General features: G+C 45.0%; 1 protein-coding gene across 5 annotated transcripts in view; it reads right to left on the bottom strand.

Annotated features, from left to right (window-relative positions):
• Positions 1–3,260: 3,260 nt before the first annotated feature.
• Positions 3,261–17,540, bottom strand: part of kcnab2b (potassium voltage-gated channel subfamily A regulatory beta subunit 2b) — a 31,501-nt gene continuing 17,221 nt past the window's right edge. Inside the window, exons 5-15 of one of the 5 annotated variants that reach the window (XM_076277016.1) lie at positions 14,826–14,870; positions 13,827–13,871; positions 13,073–13,116; positions 12,691–12,777; positions 11,681–11,725; positions 9,745–9,830; positions 9,019–9,139; positions 7,667–7,761; positions 6,655–6,775; positions 4,251–4,339; positions 3,261–3,510 (exon numbers count right to left, since the gene is read on the bottom strand). In XM_076277016.1, the coding sequence (XP_076133131.1) occupies positions 3,421–3,510; positions 4,251–4,339; positions 6,655–6,775; positions 7,667–7,761; positions 9,019–9,139; positions 9,745–9,830; positions 11,681–11,725; positions 12,691–12,777; positions 13,073–13,116; positions 13,827–13,871; positions 14,826–14,870 (868 nt within the window). In that variant the 3' untranslated portion in view covers positions 3,261–3,420. The other 4 variants (XM_076277012.1, XM_076277013.1, XM_076277014.1 and 1 more) reach the window with 4 other exon arrangements.

The raw sequence follows: 17,540 nt of genomic DNA, 5'->3' as shown, positions 1-17,540 counted from the left end.
TATGTCAGACTATAGGGTCCCCCTTTAACACAGGAACAACAGACGTCACTAATACAAATGCAACTCACAACAGAAGCAGGTTTCCAAACCAGGTGGAGACAAGAGAGGAGCACTTCCTACAGTCTCGTCAGAAAACTGACAACAATGACGACACACAACTTACTCTGACGGGCTACAGCATGGTCTTAGCATCCACCACAACTGCCAACCTTGTTAACACTATTAACAGTCCGACATGTACTGTAGATACCAACCTTGGAGATGTGTAGCGCTCTGCAAATGTCTTTGGTTAAAGCACTGATGGCAACCTCAGAACAATTTATACCAGGTACTTGATGTCCTCTAACCTGTCTACTTGCAGTTGTTGTTATTGTTAGATGTGTCCTGGTTTAAGTTATATTGAAATGTTTCTGTTTAGCATTGAGAGCTTAGTTACAGTGTATACAGAGTTGTATTGTATAGTTTTTGCAAGCAAACTGAACCCGTAAGTTAAAATTGGTTCAGTAATAAATTCAGTGGTCATATTAAGCCACGATGCGCTGCTTTCATGTGTGCCAACAGCACTTGCTGCGTCTCGGGACACTTGATACCTGGAGTTTTGAGGGGAAATGTTTTTCTGGGTCTCGTGAGCCACTGTTTTTTTTATAGTGAACTTCAGAATGCGCTGGAGCACGCACAGTAAAGAGAGATACAACACTTGAGTGGGTGTGCACCATGTTACAACACTGCTACTGTGGGAATATGCAGGTTTAGCAGAATGGAGCCACTGCAGTTTGACTGCAGCGTCTCATCTCACAAAACCACTTATAGTGCACGACTATACAGATGAGTTTGTTGTCAACCAAAAGTCGTTGCTATCAATTATTCTTGGCTAGGATGATTTGCGATAACTAATGATACAGAGCCTCCAGCCTTCACAGACAAAGCAAGGCACGTGTGTGTGTGTGTGTGTGCCCGCACTACTAACAGATGAAATGTACAGTAAACCCATTAAGACAAAACGGGGCTTTATGTTAGAGTGAGAGAGAGAGAGAGAGATCATAAGTCCTGATGAAAGAGTATTTTCTCATTGCAGATCAGTAATAGAAGATAATGCACAGTGTGTTGTGTAAGACGTGACTAATGCCAACAGTGCCATGTAAGACGTGACTGATGCCAACAGTGCCATGTTTGACTCAAGAGCTGCATTTAGACATACTGCAAAATGCACTGTGACACACGAGTACTCATGCATAGATAGACTTCACCAACATGTTGAATGAATATTAAGAGATCCATTTGATGAGAGAGTTCAGCTTGTTTGACACACTGCTACACATTCCCCCACTGTCACTCATGTAAGAATACTATCACTTTGATTTTCCTTTTTTAAGAACAAGCAAACTGGTATTTAGTCTCCAAGTAAGTGCTGACAACATGAACCACATATCTAGAGGCAAAGTGTGCACTTACTATGAGGTGCTGGAAATGTATAGGGCCATTTCTGATAGCACTATGTGGTGTGCAATGGATAGGGTTTTCTTCAGCCAGAAGGGGGCACCAACGCAGCAGGAAAGATATGGTCAACGGAAAGCTCCCACTTTTTTGCACTGACCATGTATAGTAGCATTATGAGTCATTTTTTACTGAGATTAAACCTGCAAGGGTGAGAGACATGCTCCAATGTAAAACTGAAGTGGTATCATTCATTTTGTGGTTATATTTGGATTAAAAATGTTTTAATACTGTAAAATTTGATTGACTTGAATATATTTTGCTTTATATTTCATCCATAATGACAGAAGGGATTAAATATGTTCTAGTTCTATAGAGGTGTTAACCATGTCCAGTAAAGGAAAATATATGAAATCTAAGCACTGTTGTCAGAAAATAATTGTACAAATATATTAATTAATTTAAAATGAATAAATCATGAGTTTTCAAAATAGAAAATTGATTCTAATTATTTATGATTAAGGCAGAGTAATCCCCTACAAATATGACTGACGTGTTTGGTCTAAAATAAAACTGCTTTTCAATTCATAACACATTTTGAAATAAACAATGCCCTAGGCTTGTAGTTGACATACAATACTGCATTTCGCCTCCAGCTAAAAACATGGAATAGAACTGCTACCTAATTAATGCCATTTGTCATCCCACACTATTTTTATGCTAATTCTTAACTGACCATAAACATTTGTTGAACAGCTGATGTAACATTTTAGAGAGACTAGAAATATTTGGCTTAGGTCTTGTGAAATGTCATCGGTTTTTGCCTGGGAGTTTTATCATTGGCCACTTCCGGTGTTGGCTTGGTTAAATCGCGGCTGGAGAAGCTGATGTAAGACTGGACGATACAGGAGTGCCAAGTGAAATTTACGGAAAGTTCTAGAGGAGGTGGCCTGCTGATCATGATGGTAAAATAACTCTGATATTATTATTCAGTATTAGAACATCAGTTTTTTCTCTGCAATATTTTTTTGGAATATCACTCTAAAAAAAAAAAAAAATTTACAGGGTGAAAATGTTGAGCACCGAGTCTCGCTTCACTATCATGTAGCATGGATTCAAAAATAAATAAGTAAATAAATAAATAAATAGACCACAATAAAACACTAAGCACCCAAGGTTGCAGCTGTAGTGAGCAGTGCACTTAATGACTGATTGAACTACAGATCTGCTATGCAAAAGTCATGTTATAGTCAGTAAATGTGGTCAGTAGCTTGTGGCGCAGGGAGACAACAAGAGAAGAATGTGTGCAAAAGTGGATGCCTCTACTTTGGTATGTATTTTCAACAGGAGGGAGGGGAGTTTGGTCGTCCTGACTTGTGATAATGTTAGTAGTTAGTTTACAGATGTGCATGAGCAGAGATGGTACTGTATGTGGGGGCCAGAAATAGATAAGTGGGCAGATCTTTGAAAAATAAACATTTAAAAAAATGCCCTAGGTTGTGGAGCACACTGAATGTGATCTTTTCATGTCTCACAGACGCAAATCCAAGGAAGGCCAAAGGGCTAAGAAAGCAAGCGGGTGTCTCTCTGTGTGTAGATGTGTTTGAGTGTATTTGTGATTTTTTTTTTTCTTGCTTTGACAAAAAGCTTCTTGCTTTCAGAACCAGTCTGGGTGATCTGCCAGCTGAGTGTGTTTTCCCAACGACCTTACATTCTCCGTTCTCCCCCTCCCCTCCCCATCACCCCCCCCCCCCCCCTCCTCCTCCCCATCACCCCCCCCCCCCTCCTCCTCCCCATCACCCCCCCCCCTCCTCCTCCTCCTCCTTTTTGCCATTCACAGTGGAATCCACATCATTCATTTCATTCACCAGTGTCCAACCGGGGACTCTGTGACCGTGCCAATCCGTCGTGCCGATGTCTGTTTCGGTGAAAAGCGGCGGCTCTGGAGAGGTAGAGGCCAGAGCACTCAACTTCCTCGCTGCTCCCCTAAGACCGGTAGTCCTTTTTACTGTAGGGTTTGTTGCCTAGGATACTATCCACCTCATGCACGATTGAAGACGACAACTTTGGGAGTACCTGCGCAGAGAAAGCATGTCATTAGATGAGAGAGAGAGAGAAACCCTGAAAAAATTTGCGCCTGGAGAAGAACCACTGAATTCATTTAAAGTCTACCACACCATGCAATTATCGAGAAGAGAGATCTAATCTTTAAAACATCTTGAACAGCAGGAAAACAGGATTTTGATGAGACATGATGAAATTGACAGAATCCCAGAAATCACTAACAGTTACCCCATGGGAGATGAGAGCTGCACTGGCAGTGAAGTTGTTTTGGGGGCTAAAGAGACAAATAATGACATGTCTGTCCTTCCCAACCCCCTCGCAGTCAAAGTGGGGAAAACAGACCAGCCAAGTATAGAATGAGGCAAATAAACATGCTTTTTTTTTATTATTGCTAATTACATAAGAGAGGCAGTTGTTATGCATGAATGGTCATAATGTGAAAATAATAAACAAAACCAGAAAAAACAAACGAGAACGGGAAATAAACAAACGTTTCTAAGCCATCCATTAGGAATGAAGACAAAGTCAAACAGTCATCTCTCTCTCTCTCTCTCTCTCTCTCTCTCTCTCTCTCTCTTTCTCTCTGCCCCACAGACACACAGACATGTAGTCTTTGACAGCCATTTCTGCACTCTGCAGTCTTGGTCTGTTTCACACATACTGTACTTACACACACACACACACACACCCACACACACACACACACACAATGATCCCTCTATAGCACACTTTGGGCAGTAGAGGGTGCTCACCTGGATTGCCCCGATGTTCTCCATCAACTGGTCGGTGCTGGACGCCCCTAGCAGCACTGAGCTCACCCCTTCGTTCCGCAAACACCACGCTGGGGAGGACAACCACATCCAGTCAACAAAACCACACACACACACACACACAAACAAACACACACACACACACACAAACACACACACACACACATATCATGACCATGCAAATTCCAACAAATTCTGATTTGTTGCCTCTTATAATGTAGATGACTCTCCAGGACTCAACAATCTCCAGTAAGTAATTTCAGTGCAGTAAAGCTGCATTTCCCTGTCAGAACATACTGTACAGGAGAGGGGTTGGACAACTCCAGAGGCTTAGACTGGTGAACAACTGCTAACATCACTTAGGCCTTCTGGGTCTGAAGGAGGACAAACTGTGCGGCGGGATCACAGGAGTGAACGGCATGCAGGGACGGGATGGGAGCTGACGGGGGGATTTGGACACATAGTTTCCACCAATGGAACCAATCAGTGTGTCAGGAGTGATGAAGACGTTTGGGCAGCGGACAAGGACACTGCTGAGACATGGGAGAGGGAGAAAGGGAACATACAGAGGAGTCAGGAAAAGTGAACGAGGACGAACAGGAAAGTCAGTATCTGATCGAGCTTGTTTAAAGTAGGCAAGAGAGCACTATGCATTATCTCTTTATACATAACAATAAGCAAGGACATATTAACACTGTATTAGCCTAAAAGCAATAAAATATGAGCTGTTGTCTGCTGAAAAAAACATGAATGTGTCAAATCTTACACTAAATAAACAATACCAGCTGGCTAAGCATTCATACAAAGAGCATCAAAAGAGGCCGACACTGGCTAAGTTTAGGTCTTGTCAACTGTACGTAGGTGGGAACAAAGTGTGTGTGTGTGTGTGGACCTCTCCCCAGAGCGGAGAGCGCTCAGCTGTAAAAATAACGGATTTGTCTCCCTATCTCCATTTCCAGCTGGCACCCGGCTGATAGTGGCAACCGCAACGTATGATGATGATAAGTCATCTTCATCACACCCAGCTATCTAGGACAAACACATTAGCCAGATAAGCGGCTGCAGTTAAATAAATCTATGTCTGCAGGTAGAGCAGCGTTTATAAGTTCAATGCCTCTGTGCTTGGCTCAGTAAATGTGTTTGTGTCGACTGTGTCTCTCTGTGTGTGTGTGTGTGTGTGTGTGTGTGTGTGTGTGTGTGTTTGGGTTGGTGTCTTAGGAACGGATCTTTAAGACCATTAGTGCATTATCACCTGCTGAGAGGAATAACAGTCGGATGGAGATGGAGATAAGAGCTAGGCTATGCCGCTAGATTGCCTGGGTTGAAAATAGCCTTTTGGAGATTGCACAGAGCATATAAAGATTCATCTCTAACAGCAGCATCTTAACACTTCTGAAACTGAACAAACCCGCATGGTGGAGTGTGTGTGCTTTTGTGTCCATGTTGTGCTACAGCAGTAAAACCTCAAGGCTCTGTCCATAACAAAGGTGCACATTTTCCTTTCAGCAGACTGTGTCTTCTGTATCCTTTCCATCACAAAGAGTTCCAGCTTACTTTTCACGCATGCTACAGCCTGTTGCAACGCTACGCCCCTCAAAACAGCACGCCTATAAAATACTCTCTCCCTTTTTTATGTTCAGCTAGACATTTGTCTCCAGGTAGGGCCTGTTTGGTCCCAGGATTGATGAATCTAAAAATAAAAGCATTCAGTTGCCTGCGATGAATAATGTTCCTGCTAAACTCCAGCCAGAAGCTCATTTCACAATCCTTTTTTTCTCTTCTTCCTTCCCTCTCTCTCTCTCTCTCTTTCTCTCTCTCTCTCTCTCGTTCAGTCTCTCTCTGTCCTTAACTGGTGCCTCTACATGACAGCCGATGGTGTTACATTTCACGTTGATTATACGCCTGTTCGGAGAGATCCCATCAGCACGGCCCCCCGTTCCATTCCGCAAGTCTCGGGGCGACGGCCTGACGCTCACGCACACAGAGCACCGCAGCCGAGGGGGGAGAGGAAACATCACACGCACGTGGACGGGTGCGAGAGACGCAGACGGATAAGGTGGACAAGAGAACACGACAGGGGGGACGAGGCGGGGCGAGGATCACAGCACATGGGAGAGAGCTGCCCGGGGGGGGTCCATTTCCCCTTACAGCATAGGTTGAACAGCTACCGTTGTGGAATGAAAGATAGAGAAACAATCATTTTGAACATCTCTTTTAGACACAACGGTGGTTGATCAGCAATGCCTTATGGGAAACGTAGTCCTGAGCTCCAGGCAGGCGGACAGACAGACAGACAGACAGAAAAAGAGAGAGCGGCAGGGCAGGCAGTGGGGCACACAGCTGGTCTGGTTTAGCTCCCAGACCGGTTTGCTCCGGTTTGTTTTACCGATGGCAAGCTGCGGCAGGGTGCAGCCGAGCCGCTCGGCGATGGCCTGCAGCTCTTTCAGCTTCGCCTGCTGGCGCCGGCCCTCCTCGCTCAAGATCTTGTCCTTCAGCCACTGGTAGCCCTGTCGACACACAGCAACACCAGCTTACTCACCAACGCCAGCCGGCCTCCCTCCAGCAAAGAGAGAGGGCAGCACCTCATAGTGGGGGGACAGACAGAGTGGCCATGCCGAGGTCAACACTGAGGTCCATCTCGGCGAATAACATTCGTTCGAAATGGATCTGTCACACACACACACACACACACACACACACACACACACACACACACACACAAGCATCTCAGTGGAGGTAGCGAGCAAGAGGGAGGTTGTGAGTGTGTGAGTGATTGAGTGTGGGAGTGTGTGTGTGTGTGTGTGTGTGTGTGTGTGTGTGTGTGTGTGTGTGTGTGTGTGTGTGTGTGTGTGTGTGTGAGTGAGTGTGTGTGTGAGTGAGTGAGTGAGTGAGTGAGTGAGTGTAGAAGGGAAGAGCTGATGGCTAAACACAATGACACTTGAACACTTGCATCTCCAAGGGAAGGAGAGAGGGAGCTTAGTGTTCCCACATGTGTGTGTGTGTGTGTGTGTGTGTGTGTGTGTGTGTGTGTGTGTGTGTGTGTGTGTGTGTGTGGGGGGGGGGGTGATAGAGTTGATTCCCAGCAGTGGAGAGAATGACGTACCATGTGGCACATCCATGCCTAGTGTCCCACGATGGTGGAAAGAATTATTTCAGCAGGCCAAAAGAAGACTCACAACTCAAACAGAGTGACATGCCAGGGTGTCACAGAGAACAAAGTGACAAGAAAATGTGTGTGCCTGTGAATGTGTGACTGTGTGTGTGTGTGTGTGTGTGCCTGTGTGTGTGATCACACACAACACACACACACACACACACACACACACACACACACACACAGATGGTAACAGACTGGCCAGGCAGGGCTGGGCTGGGCAGGGCGGGGCACAGATGGATACCTTCAGAGAGGCTCGGGAGTAGGTGGGCACGCCGCTGTCATATTTCCCTGAGATGATCCCACAAGCCAGCGGGGACCACGTCATCGCACCCACACCTGACACAGAGAGCAGGGGGGAGAGGAGAGGAGGGAGGGGAACGAGAGGAGAGGAGAGAGAAGAGAGGAGGGAGGGGAACGAGAGAGGAGAGAAGAGAGGAAGGAGGGGAACGAGAGGGGAGAGAGGAGAGGAGAGGAGAGAGAAGAGAGGGGAATGAGAGAGGAGAGAAGAGAGGAGGGAGGAGAGGAGAGGAGAGGAGAGAGAAGAGAGGGGAACGAGAGAGGGGAGAGAGGAGAGGAGGGAGGAGAGGAGAGGAGAGGAGAGGAGAGGAGAGAGAAGAGAGGGGAATGAGAGAGGAGAGAAGAGAGGAGGGAGGAGAGGAGAGGAGAGGAGAGAGAATATAGGGGAACGAGAGAGGAGAGAGGGGAGAGAGGAGAGGAGGGAGGAGAGGAGAGAGGGGAACGAGAGAGGAGAGGAGAGAGGAGGGAGGGGAACGATAGGAGAGGAGAGAGGAGGGAGGGGAATGAGAGGAGAGGAGGGGAACGAGAGAGAAGAGGAGAGAGGAGGGAGGGGAATGAGAGAGGAGAGAGGAGAGAGGAGAGAAGGGGAACGAGAGAGGAGAGGAGAGGGGGGTGAAGAAAGAAAAATGAGGAGAGAGATGGGGTGGAGAGGAGAGAGGCGAGGGGAGGAGGGAGAGAGAAGAGAGAGAGGAGAGGAGAGGGAGAAAAGAGAAGAAAGAAGAGAAAATGGGAAGAAAGAAGAGAAAATGGGAAGAGAGGAGAGGTGAGAAGGATGTCAGTAGCAGAGCACTCCACCTGTAGTCAGCTGCTCCTCTCAACCTGCTGCTCAACGCTCTGAGGCACAGGCACAAATTAGCAGATGCACAAAGACACACACACACACACACACGCATAAAAATGTACACACACACACTCACAAGGGCAAGAGAGGGAGATGGTCTAATTTGGGGATGTTAAGCAGTCTGTTAACTGTTAACTTGCTTGACTTGTTTTGAACACAATTAGAATAAACTGTCCAGAACCTCAAATGCACACACGTCATATAACATCACAAGTTCAAATCACAATCAAACACATACTGTACACACGCAGCCATCATACACATCATGAGAGTTAGGAGACAGATTCAGATTCACACAGACAAGGAAAAAGAAAGTCACTAACACAAACATGTAGACAGACAGATACACACACACATACACACACACACACACACACACACACACACACACACACACACACACACACACACACACACACACGCACACAGACACACACACACACATATGTACACACCTATTTTGTGGTAGAGTTCCGGCAGCTGCACCTCCACCTTCTCCCTCTGGAACATGTGGTACTCGGCCTGCTCACAGATGGGAGGGATGAGGTTGAACTGCCGCGCCACCGAGTACGCCTCCTGTGGATCAGACACCAGCACCGCACATTACAGTACATTACACTACATTACAGTACATTACATTAGATAACCCTGAGCTGAAGCCTTCACCTCAAGCTACTCAACCGCCACCATCAGTCACCGTAACAAACAGATCAAATAGCCTGAGTTGAAGCACTAAAGCCATCAGTCATGAACCAGTTTCACCTGCATGACTAGAACATAACGTGAGGTGGGCCCACAGCAGGGGCCGTCCATCAGATACTGAACAAGAACTGCTGGGTATACTGCATGTGCATCGAAGAAACATGGCCTCCAGAGAAGGGGAACACTACAGCAGAGGATGAGGTTGCGGCCGGGCAACACGAAGTGAATCATTAGTGATACAATGTGGTTTGACACTCTACAGTTCATTTCCCCAGCGAGCCACTTAACCCACAACTCGCTCCAGGGGACACGACTATATGTACCTGACCCACGGCTGACCCCAGCTTCAACTCTCATCATCGCATCACCCTGCAAATGGGCACCTCTGGGATGGTACTAGATAATGTCCTCCCACCCCCCCCGTCTCAGCTGTGATGGCCGGGGACTCGTGTGTGGGTCGTGATTGCGGGGGGACCCACCATGATCTCCATGGAGCTCCAGCGAGAAGTGCCCCAGTACATGGCCATCCCCTGGTTGATTACGTGGGTCATTGCCCGCACCGTCTCTGCCAATCAAAAAAGAACATTCTGGAATTGGAGGACATAAAGACAGGTAAAGGGGGTGGGGGGTGGGGGTGATGAGAACACTCATTACAAGAGAACACATTCCGGAACTGGGGAAGGGGAGGGAAGTCGGAGAGTTCTGAGAAAACTGAGAATTCTCTTTGAAATGGAGGGAAGGGATGCTCACAGACCATCTCACATGTGGAGAGGAGAAAAGCAGGAGGAGGAGGAGGAGGAGGAGAAAAGCAGGAGGAGGAGGAGGAGGAGAGGCAAAGCGACAGAGTGGCAGAGTGTGAGCACACGCTCAGATCTGAGAGAGGAGCTCGGAGCACAAAAGGCCATTTAACAAATAGCTTTTTTATACGATGTGACAGAGCACATAAAAAAATACCCCCCGAGCCTTTTTTACACATATTTGTAAGAACTATTTCGGGGAGCAGGGGAAACAAATTACGGGCCGGGATCCTGTGGCGTGGCTGTGGATTCACTGAAATGGAGGCTCTGGTCATTGCCCCTGGATGGGGGGGATTTTCCCTGTTTGTGCGTGGAGCTACTGAGAACGGTCAATTGGATATACAGAAAGCATCGGTAAACAGGGCCACAGTTTTGTGGTATTTAGAGACCAAGAAGCATTGTTACATCAGCTATTTGTACAATATTCAGTCCAATCGGAAATTAATTTTATGTTTCAAAATCCTTTAGTGCTGAAATGAAAGATGAAAATAAATTATTCATAAACTGAGAACTAAACTCAAGTAATCAGAAACCTTGCTGTTTGAGATGTATTGATGATTCTTTGTGGTACAATTATGTTCAATATCTTCAAATATTCATTATATGTTCACCATCACATCAAGCTTTATGAAAGAAAAAAAAACACAATCACACCAATCACAAACACATCATGCTTTCCAATAGTCACTAACCACTACACAAGCAGACTTTGAAGGAAATAAATAGACGAGCAAACAATTAGAATGTAGAAACAACACGTCGACTAGCTACATACATGCAAAGCAACCAAAAACGCAACATTTACTTTTAAACAAAAGGGCGCTCAATAAATAGCATTCATCTTGCAAAAAAAAGGAAGATTATGAACAGGACCAGCTTGGCAAACAGTAAATAATGAGTTGTATGCTGTGTTATGATCTTTAATGTGTTCTCAATACATATGACCCTTAATACATATTACATATATAATATATGCATTATTTTGCGTGCATATTTGTTTGGATTTCTAGGCATGTGTCTGTGTGCTTGTTTGTGAGTACATGCAACCTGTGGGTATAAGTATGTATATACTGTATGGAGTCTTTGTGAGGTGTGTGTGTGTGTGTGTGCGTGTGTGTGTGTGTGTGTCCTTGTGTGTGTGTGTTTATCTGTATGTGCACTTATATGTCTCTCACATATTCATTTCCAATTATTTCAGAATTGTTAGTCCTTGATTCAGGGTAAACAATTAAATTCGTAACATTCTATCAATTAATTGATCTCAACATGTTGGAAATGGATGTACAGTATGCCATGCTTTAATCTCTGGTCTTCCAGGTACAGTTTTCGAAATGAATTTCATAAACTGCTTTGAGGAAAAGAAAATGGTACGGGGAAAAACCCAGGAGAGGAGAATAACTTGAAGCTGAAAGGAGAGAAAGTGCAGGGGAAGTCAGTAAGATGCAACGACCTTCTCCAGAGGGTCAGTCAATCTGCAGCATACCAACTATCACGGATCATTCTAGAACTGGGCAGCATTTTATGGTTTCTAGAAGGAGGGGATGTATACATGTCCGTCAACCATAAAATGCTTCTAAAGGGAGATATGGTCCCGCCTCATACTGAGGGTACTGTGTACCTTCTATGATGAATGTTCTTGATTTTGAGGTGTTAAATGGATCTCCTGGTGACAAGTAAAAAAACAAGCAAAAAAGACAAATAAAAAATAAACAAAACAAAACAAAAAAAGATTGTGAAAACAGTTGAGCGTTATGTGAATGAAATGACATGTTTGGGAGCAGCAGTAGCAGTCCTTGTGCAGAACAGAGTCTCAACTCTTGCGCAAGACTCAGCCTTTACGATACAAGAGCATCGCCGGCACATTCTCTTACACACACATGCCATCCAAGCCCTGCAGCTGAGAGGAGTGTGTCATACTGCAGGTATACAGGCCAAACTAACGGTCATGCTCAGCCTCTCTCCACTTCCTCAGCTCACAACAAGCAGACTGAGAATCATTTTTTTTGTTTTTTTTTAAATCTCTGAAAATACACTGTGCTTCACTTTTGGTTGTGATTGAGATGTGACTCACCGCGACCTCTGCGACCGTTAAAGCTTAGCATGCGATTTGCATTCGCTTTAGACGCTCAGCACTTTCTGACTCTGAGACCTTGCTGTACCTGCAACTCGATCTGACCGACCTTGGGCTAGAACTACTGGCCCCTGCCAAACAACCATCAGCAGGGGTGGAACATGCTGCACATAAAGCACTGCAGCAGAGATACGGTGACTACAGCCTCGCACCATCTTATGTAAAGCGCTGAGTGTAAACTGCGCTAGTGCCTCTGGGGCTGCTAGCCTAGCTATGGCTAACTGTCTCCCGCTAGCTACGTTTTACTAAAAGCCAGCGATGGAGCAATGGGTCTCCCAAGATGCACCACTCTCCGCCAATCAGCGTAACGACAGCAATAGCAACACTGTCATGCGTCTGTGAAGCACATCCAAGTATTAACAGTCTTATCAGCAAGGGCTCGAGGCCACCACGCCATGCTGGTAAGCGGGCACTACCAATGCAGGAAACGGAGTTACTACGAATTTTGGCAAACAACAAACATACGCAAATTCAGAGATCTGAGCAAGAGCACCTACCTTCCATTGGTGTGTTGGGGTCGGGCCTGTTTGCAAACACAACATCCACATATTCTAACTGTAGACGCTCCAGTGATGCTCGCAAGCCTGAAGGAGGGTAAGAGACCACATAAACGTTTCTATAACATTACATTACCACTTTTATACTGTATATTATGTGGAAGTGTTTTGACAGCCAAGTAAGCGGCAAATCATTAATCATTCATCAAATCATAAATCAAAAATCATTAAACCTATTCTATTAAGCCTTACTAGCCATTATTCTTTGCATGGCAAAAACAGCCTAAATTATTATTATTTTTTAAAATCTAAACTATCATGCAAATACGTCAGTTGTCAGCATGCATCATTGAGTGTGCTGACATATGTGGACTCACTGTACCTTCTATTATGTGCTTTCTTGACAAGCCTCGTTCTGTTTCGGCCCTATAGAACACAGCACAGTAAGAAAAGAGTGTCATCATTCCTGGAGGCCAACATGCTGAATGAATCTTTCTTAAAACAAAATCACAGCAATGATAGATTGAATGACAACCACAGAGAGAGCACGTCTCATTGCCTGGGTATGCCTATTGCTGAATTACAAATGGACCCTGATTAAAGCTTTCATTTTCTGAATTGAGCTGAAAATCAGCTCACGTGACTGCAGTAAATGTAAATCCATGAAGGTTTGATGCTCTCTTTTGCGTCAAGACTCCTGAGTCAGGCGCTCTCATTTATACTCTGTGAAAGAGTGGACGCGGGAGGTGAACCACCTCTCCCAGGAAATAATTATGGACAAGGAGGCCAGCAGCACTTCCCCACTGTGGGGCTTCATTAAAAAACTGCTATGCTCTCCTGTGAACCTGCTGTGCTTCACCTCAGCCATCTTATAGATGGGATTTAAAAACAACAGTCTCCCCTATATGCCGTCCACTGGTAATTTGCTTCATTAAGAGAGTGGCCTGAAGATGCAGGGATATGTGTGTGTGTCTTTCTCTTTCTGTGCATGTGTGTGTATGTGTGTGTGTAGTGTGTGTGTGTGTGTGTGTGTGTGTGTGTGTGTGTGTGTGTGTGTGTGTGTGTGTTCGGGGAGGGTGGGGGACTCAAGCATTGCTGCACAGTCGCACTGGAGCACCCATAGGGGCTGCACATACTTTCCGCCCCAGTAGATTTTGGTGGTGATGACCAGACTGGAACGCCTGCAAAAACACAGAGGAGAAGGCAGAGATGTGGGTGACCACTACAATCGCAAACTTACAGTCTGTTGCAATAAACCGTCAGTATCTTCACAGGCAACACATACACACATAAAATGCATAAAAAAGGCCCTACGGATAGTGAGATCTGCTTTTATGCAGGTTAACATTAAAAGTGTGGATAGGGTATGTCAGTGAATGAAGGGTGAATTAGATTGACATTCAACAGCCATCTTTCTCCATCAACGTCTGCCTACGGTGGTGTTGCACAGACTCACTGACCTCAGCTACCGGAACACAACACTCCCTAAAGTGTGTGGAAAACCTACAGCTCAGCTTTTGGCTGGAGGTCCCACAGCCCAAAGTTCCCCTCAGGGTGTCGGAGAAGGGCAAGCGAGCGACCAAAACAAACGGCACCGTGCAGAGTGCTGGGCGGAGAACGGAAAGGTGTGCTGTGTGGACACACACTCATGTTTACACAGAGCACTAAGAGGAGGGGTTGGCCTGATTTAGAAGGCTCCATCTGCGGAAGTGGAAGGGAAAAAAAGAAAGTGTGTTTGTGTGTGTGTGTGTGTGTGTGTGTGTGCTTCACTGCTGATGCACTGTGACTGCTGTGCAGAGAGGAGGCTGGGGGGCCTGCAGGTAAGTGCTGCTGTGTACACCACACACCATTCATAAAGCAGCACAAGTAGGGTGGGGTGGGGAGGGGGCTTTCATGCACTTTTCATTCACTCTTTGGAATTGTGACAATGAAGAATGGAGGTTTTTAAGAGAGAGAAAGAAAGAGAGAGAGAGAGAGAGAGAGAGAAAAAGAATAAAAGTAGGACAGGCACAGACTGATAGAAAGAAACGTGGTAGGAAAGGCATGAAGGAGAGATATTAAGAAAAAAGAGCAATAAACAACAGAACAAAGGGAAACACGTAACAAACACAGGAGAGACTGAATGTGTCCTCTACCTCCATCCTTTCTTCTTGATGATACTACCCAGCACCACCTCGGCCCTGCGAGAGTGTGAGAGAGGAGAAGCATTAAAGGCAGAGCTGCATGCCCCCCTCAGCACAGTCCTGCCCGAGTAGCTGCCAATAAGGCTAAATCTGCCCTCTGTGCCTGCCCCCCCCCCCCCCCCACACACACACACACACACACACCAAACAGGAGTGCACTGGGGGAATCCCTCATTGTCTTTGCACATTAACCTAATGAGGCAGGAAGTTAAGCGTGATGTGACAGACCGAAGCCACAGAACAAAACACAGACAGAGTGTGTGTGTGTGTGTGTGTGTGTGTATTTGTGTCTTTCTTTAACCCTATCCAAATGTAGCCAAAGGCACGTCTTCAGCAGCTCTAAAAGAGGAAGAGGAAGAGGAGGAGGAGCATTTGAGAGCATCTAATGACAGATGTTACATCTCCGCCCACAGGGCCGATGTGTTCTTCATGAATGGTTTTCATCATTCCTTAAAAGAAAACATGACTCCATGTGACAGCTCAAACACAGAGCAGACTAGGCAGCCCAGATAAAAATGCACCATAGTAAGGCCCTTTATATGATGAGGAGCATAATAACACTATATATCTACAGTATTTAAGCAGTCAAAAGACATTAGTCATCTCTTACACCAAACTGCATACAGACTGAGTATACTTACTGAGTATACTTGCAGGATCGCAGGCTTTGTTGTTAACTATTTTGAAGCTTAACTAAAAAAATGCCCTGCGATTACAGTTTTTGCCCATTGCTTACATACAAAAAAATGAATGTTTAGACCAAAGCTGCAAGCAATGGAAGGGGCATGCAGAGACACTGAGGGGGGGTCAGGTCATGGGTGGATATGAAACAAGAGGAGATATTTTCCCCATTTCTTAGCCCGCAAGGATAATTGTTTGATGTAGATGAGGTTACTACTGTGTGTGACCAGAGCCCATTCAAAAGCAAGATCAATTGAATTTCAGCAAAAAGTTATTGTGTGCACATCCCACCTTCTGGCAGGTGCAGGACAAAAAAAAAAACGTACTCAAATGAAAAAATATAATGTCCGCAAATTTGCCTGAAGAAGACCCAGCAGGGTCGAAACGTTGCCTGTTGTGCATTAAATATATGGGAGTCAAAAGCAGTGTTATATTTTTTTCATTTAAGATCTATAGAACTGCCACCCCTAGGCCTTGCAATCAGCTTTTTCAAAACCCCATGTATCTGGTGGTCAATGTAGTTTGCTTCATTTTTTTCCTTGTTTGCTGTAAAATACTGTATTCACAACAGCAACTGGTTTCAATATCACTTACATGTTTACTGTGCATTTCAACTTCTCTTTGTAGATGACTTTCACTCATTTATACATAGAAGCCCATGAAAGACAGAAGAGCTTTAGGTTTTGAGCAACAGTGTGTACATGATGTATCCAAAATGTCCTATGAGAAAAGAGTTTCTAATATGAGGTGAATGCTTGCTTTAGAGATGTGTTTATGACATTTTGAATGTTGTGTGTCATTTTGCTGGAGAATTGAGGCATTTTATGATTTTGTGTGAGCAATTGTGGGTTTTGTGTGTAGAGTTTTGAAAAATAGACATAGATTTTTGAAAACGTGTGCAAACAGTTGTAAAAAAACTGTAACTATAGGCTCCATCTGTTGTTGCCCATTTCTGAACTTAACTGAAGATGCGCCACCACTTTGAGGTAAAGCCTAGATGAAGATTTGCACTGATGTGGGTATAGTGGTATAACAACAGGTGAGTAAACTATAATTTCTGTGATCACGGTAAGGTGGACTTCACCACGCGGTATCAGATTTTTAAAAAAGGCATTCAGAACATGTATACCAGTGAAACTGAATGGTTCCTAAAGTGTTGATGAGTGTACATATTGTGAATGTGGATAATACTGATTTTAGAATATTAAAAGTTGCAATTGGTGAATAAACTCTTTTGAGAGGTGGATAAACTCTAATAAGAGGTGGATGAAGTCGATTTCAGAAACTTCAGAGGTGGATAAACTGCTTTACTTGCATTTAGCCTCCACTACAGCCCTGATGATGACATCATGACAATTAGCATAATAGTGCAGCAATCCAAATGTGTGTGTGTGTGGTCTGGAGACTGGTGCTGTGTGTGTTTACTGTAACCTGGTCCGTCCGTGAGATCAGCGTGCCCCTGCGTCTGTGATATGTTTGACTGAGCTTCCACACGGTCCACATGAGTTAGCCTCAGCCTGGTGGTCACTCTAAAGCAAAGATTCTAGAACAGAGCTCCGCTCTAGAATCTTTGCTCTAAAGCCCTCATCATCTAGCAAACCATGAACTAAGCTTTGAGAGTTAAACAGCAATCACTGTCCTTCCTTTAAATCCTCCTGGCTCTGATATCCGGACAGATATCCGGAGTTAAGGAATATCCATAACACAAGTGGTGTTCCAAAGACAATTTTTGCAGTTAATACTAATGCCCAAGACTTTTGTCTGAACAATGGCCAGCCTTATGATCGTCTCCTTTTAAGTCTAGCTCCATATCGCTGTTTGTTTTTCCATTCACCCGTGTCTCCTGAGAGAAAAATGGCTTTTGGACGGCAGAAAAATAGTTGGATTGAACTTGCTGGTTTCTTTTGATGGAACAGGGCAGATTCCCGCCATTAATAGTTTCCAAAAACCCATTACAGGAGACGTCATGCCAGTATGTGCAGTACA

The sequence above is a fragment of the Alosa pseudoharengus genome, unplaced genomic scaffold (genome assembly GCF_046254945.1).
Source record: "Alosa pseudoharengus isolate Yale_2024_CS ecotype anadromous, Long Island Sound unplaced genomic scaffold, YU_APseudo_1.1 YU_APseudo_1.1_scf_9, whole genome shotgun sequence".
Lineage (NCBI taxonomy): Eukaryota > Metazoa > Chordata > Actinopteri > Clupeiformes > Clupeidae > Alosa > Alosa pseudoharengus.
The sequence above is the reverse complement of the archived record's forward strand: the minus strand, read 5'-3'. Positions and strand labels throughout refer to the sequence as shown.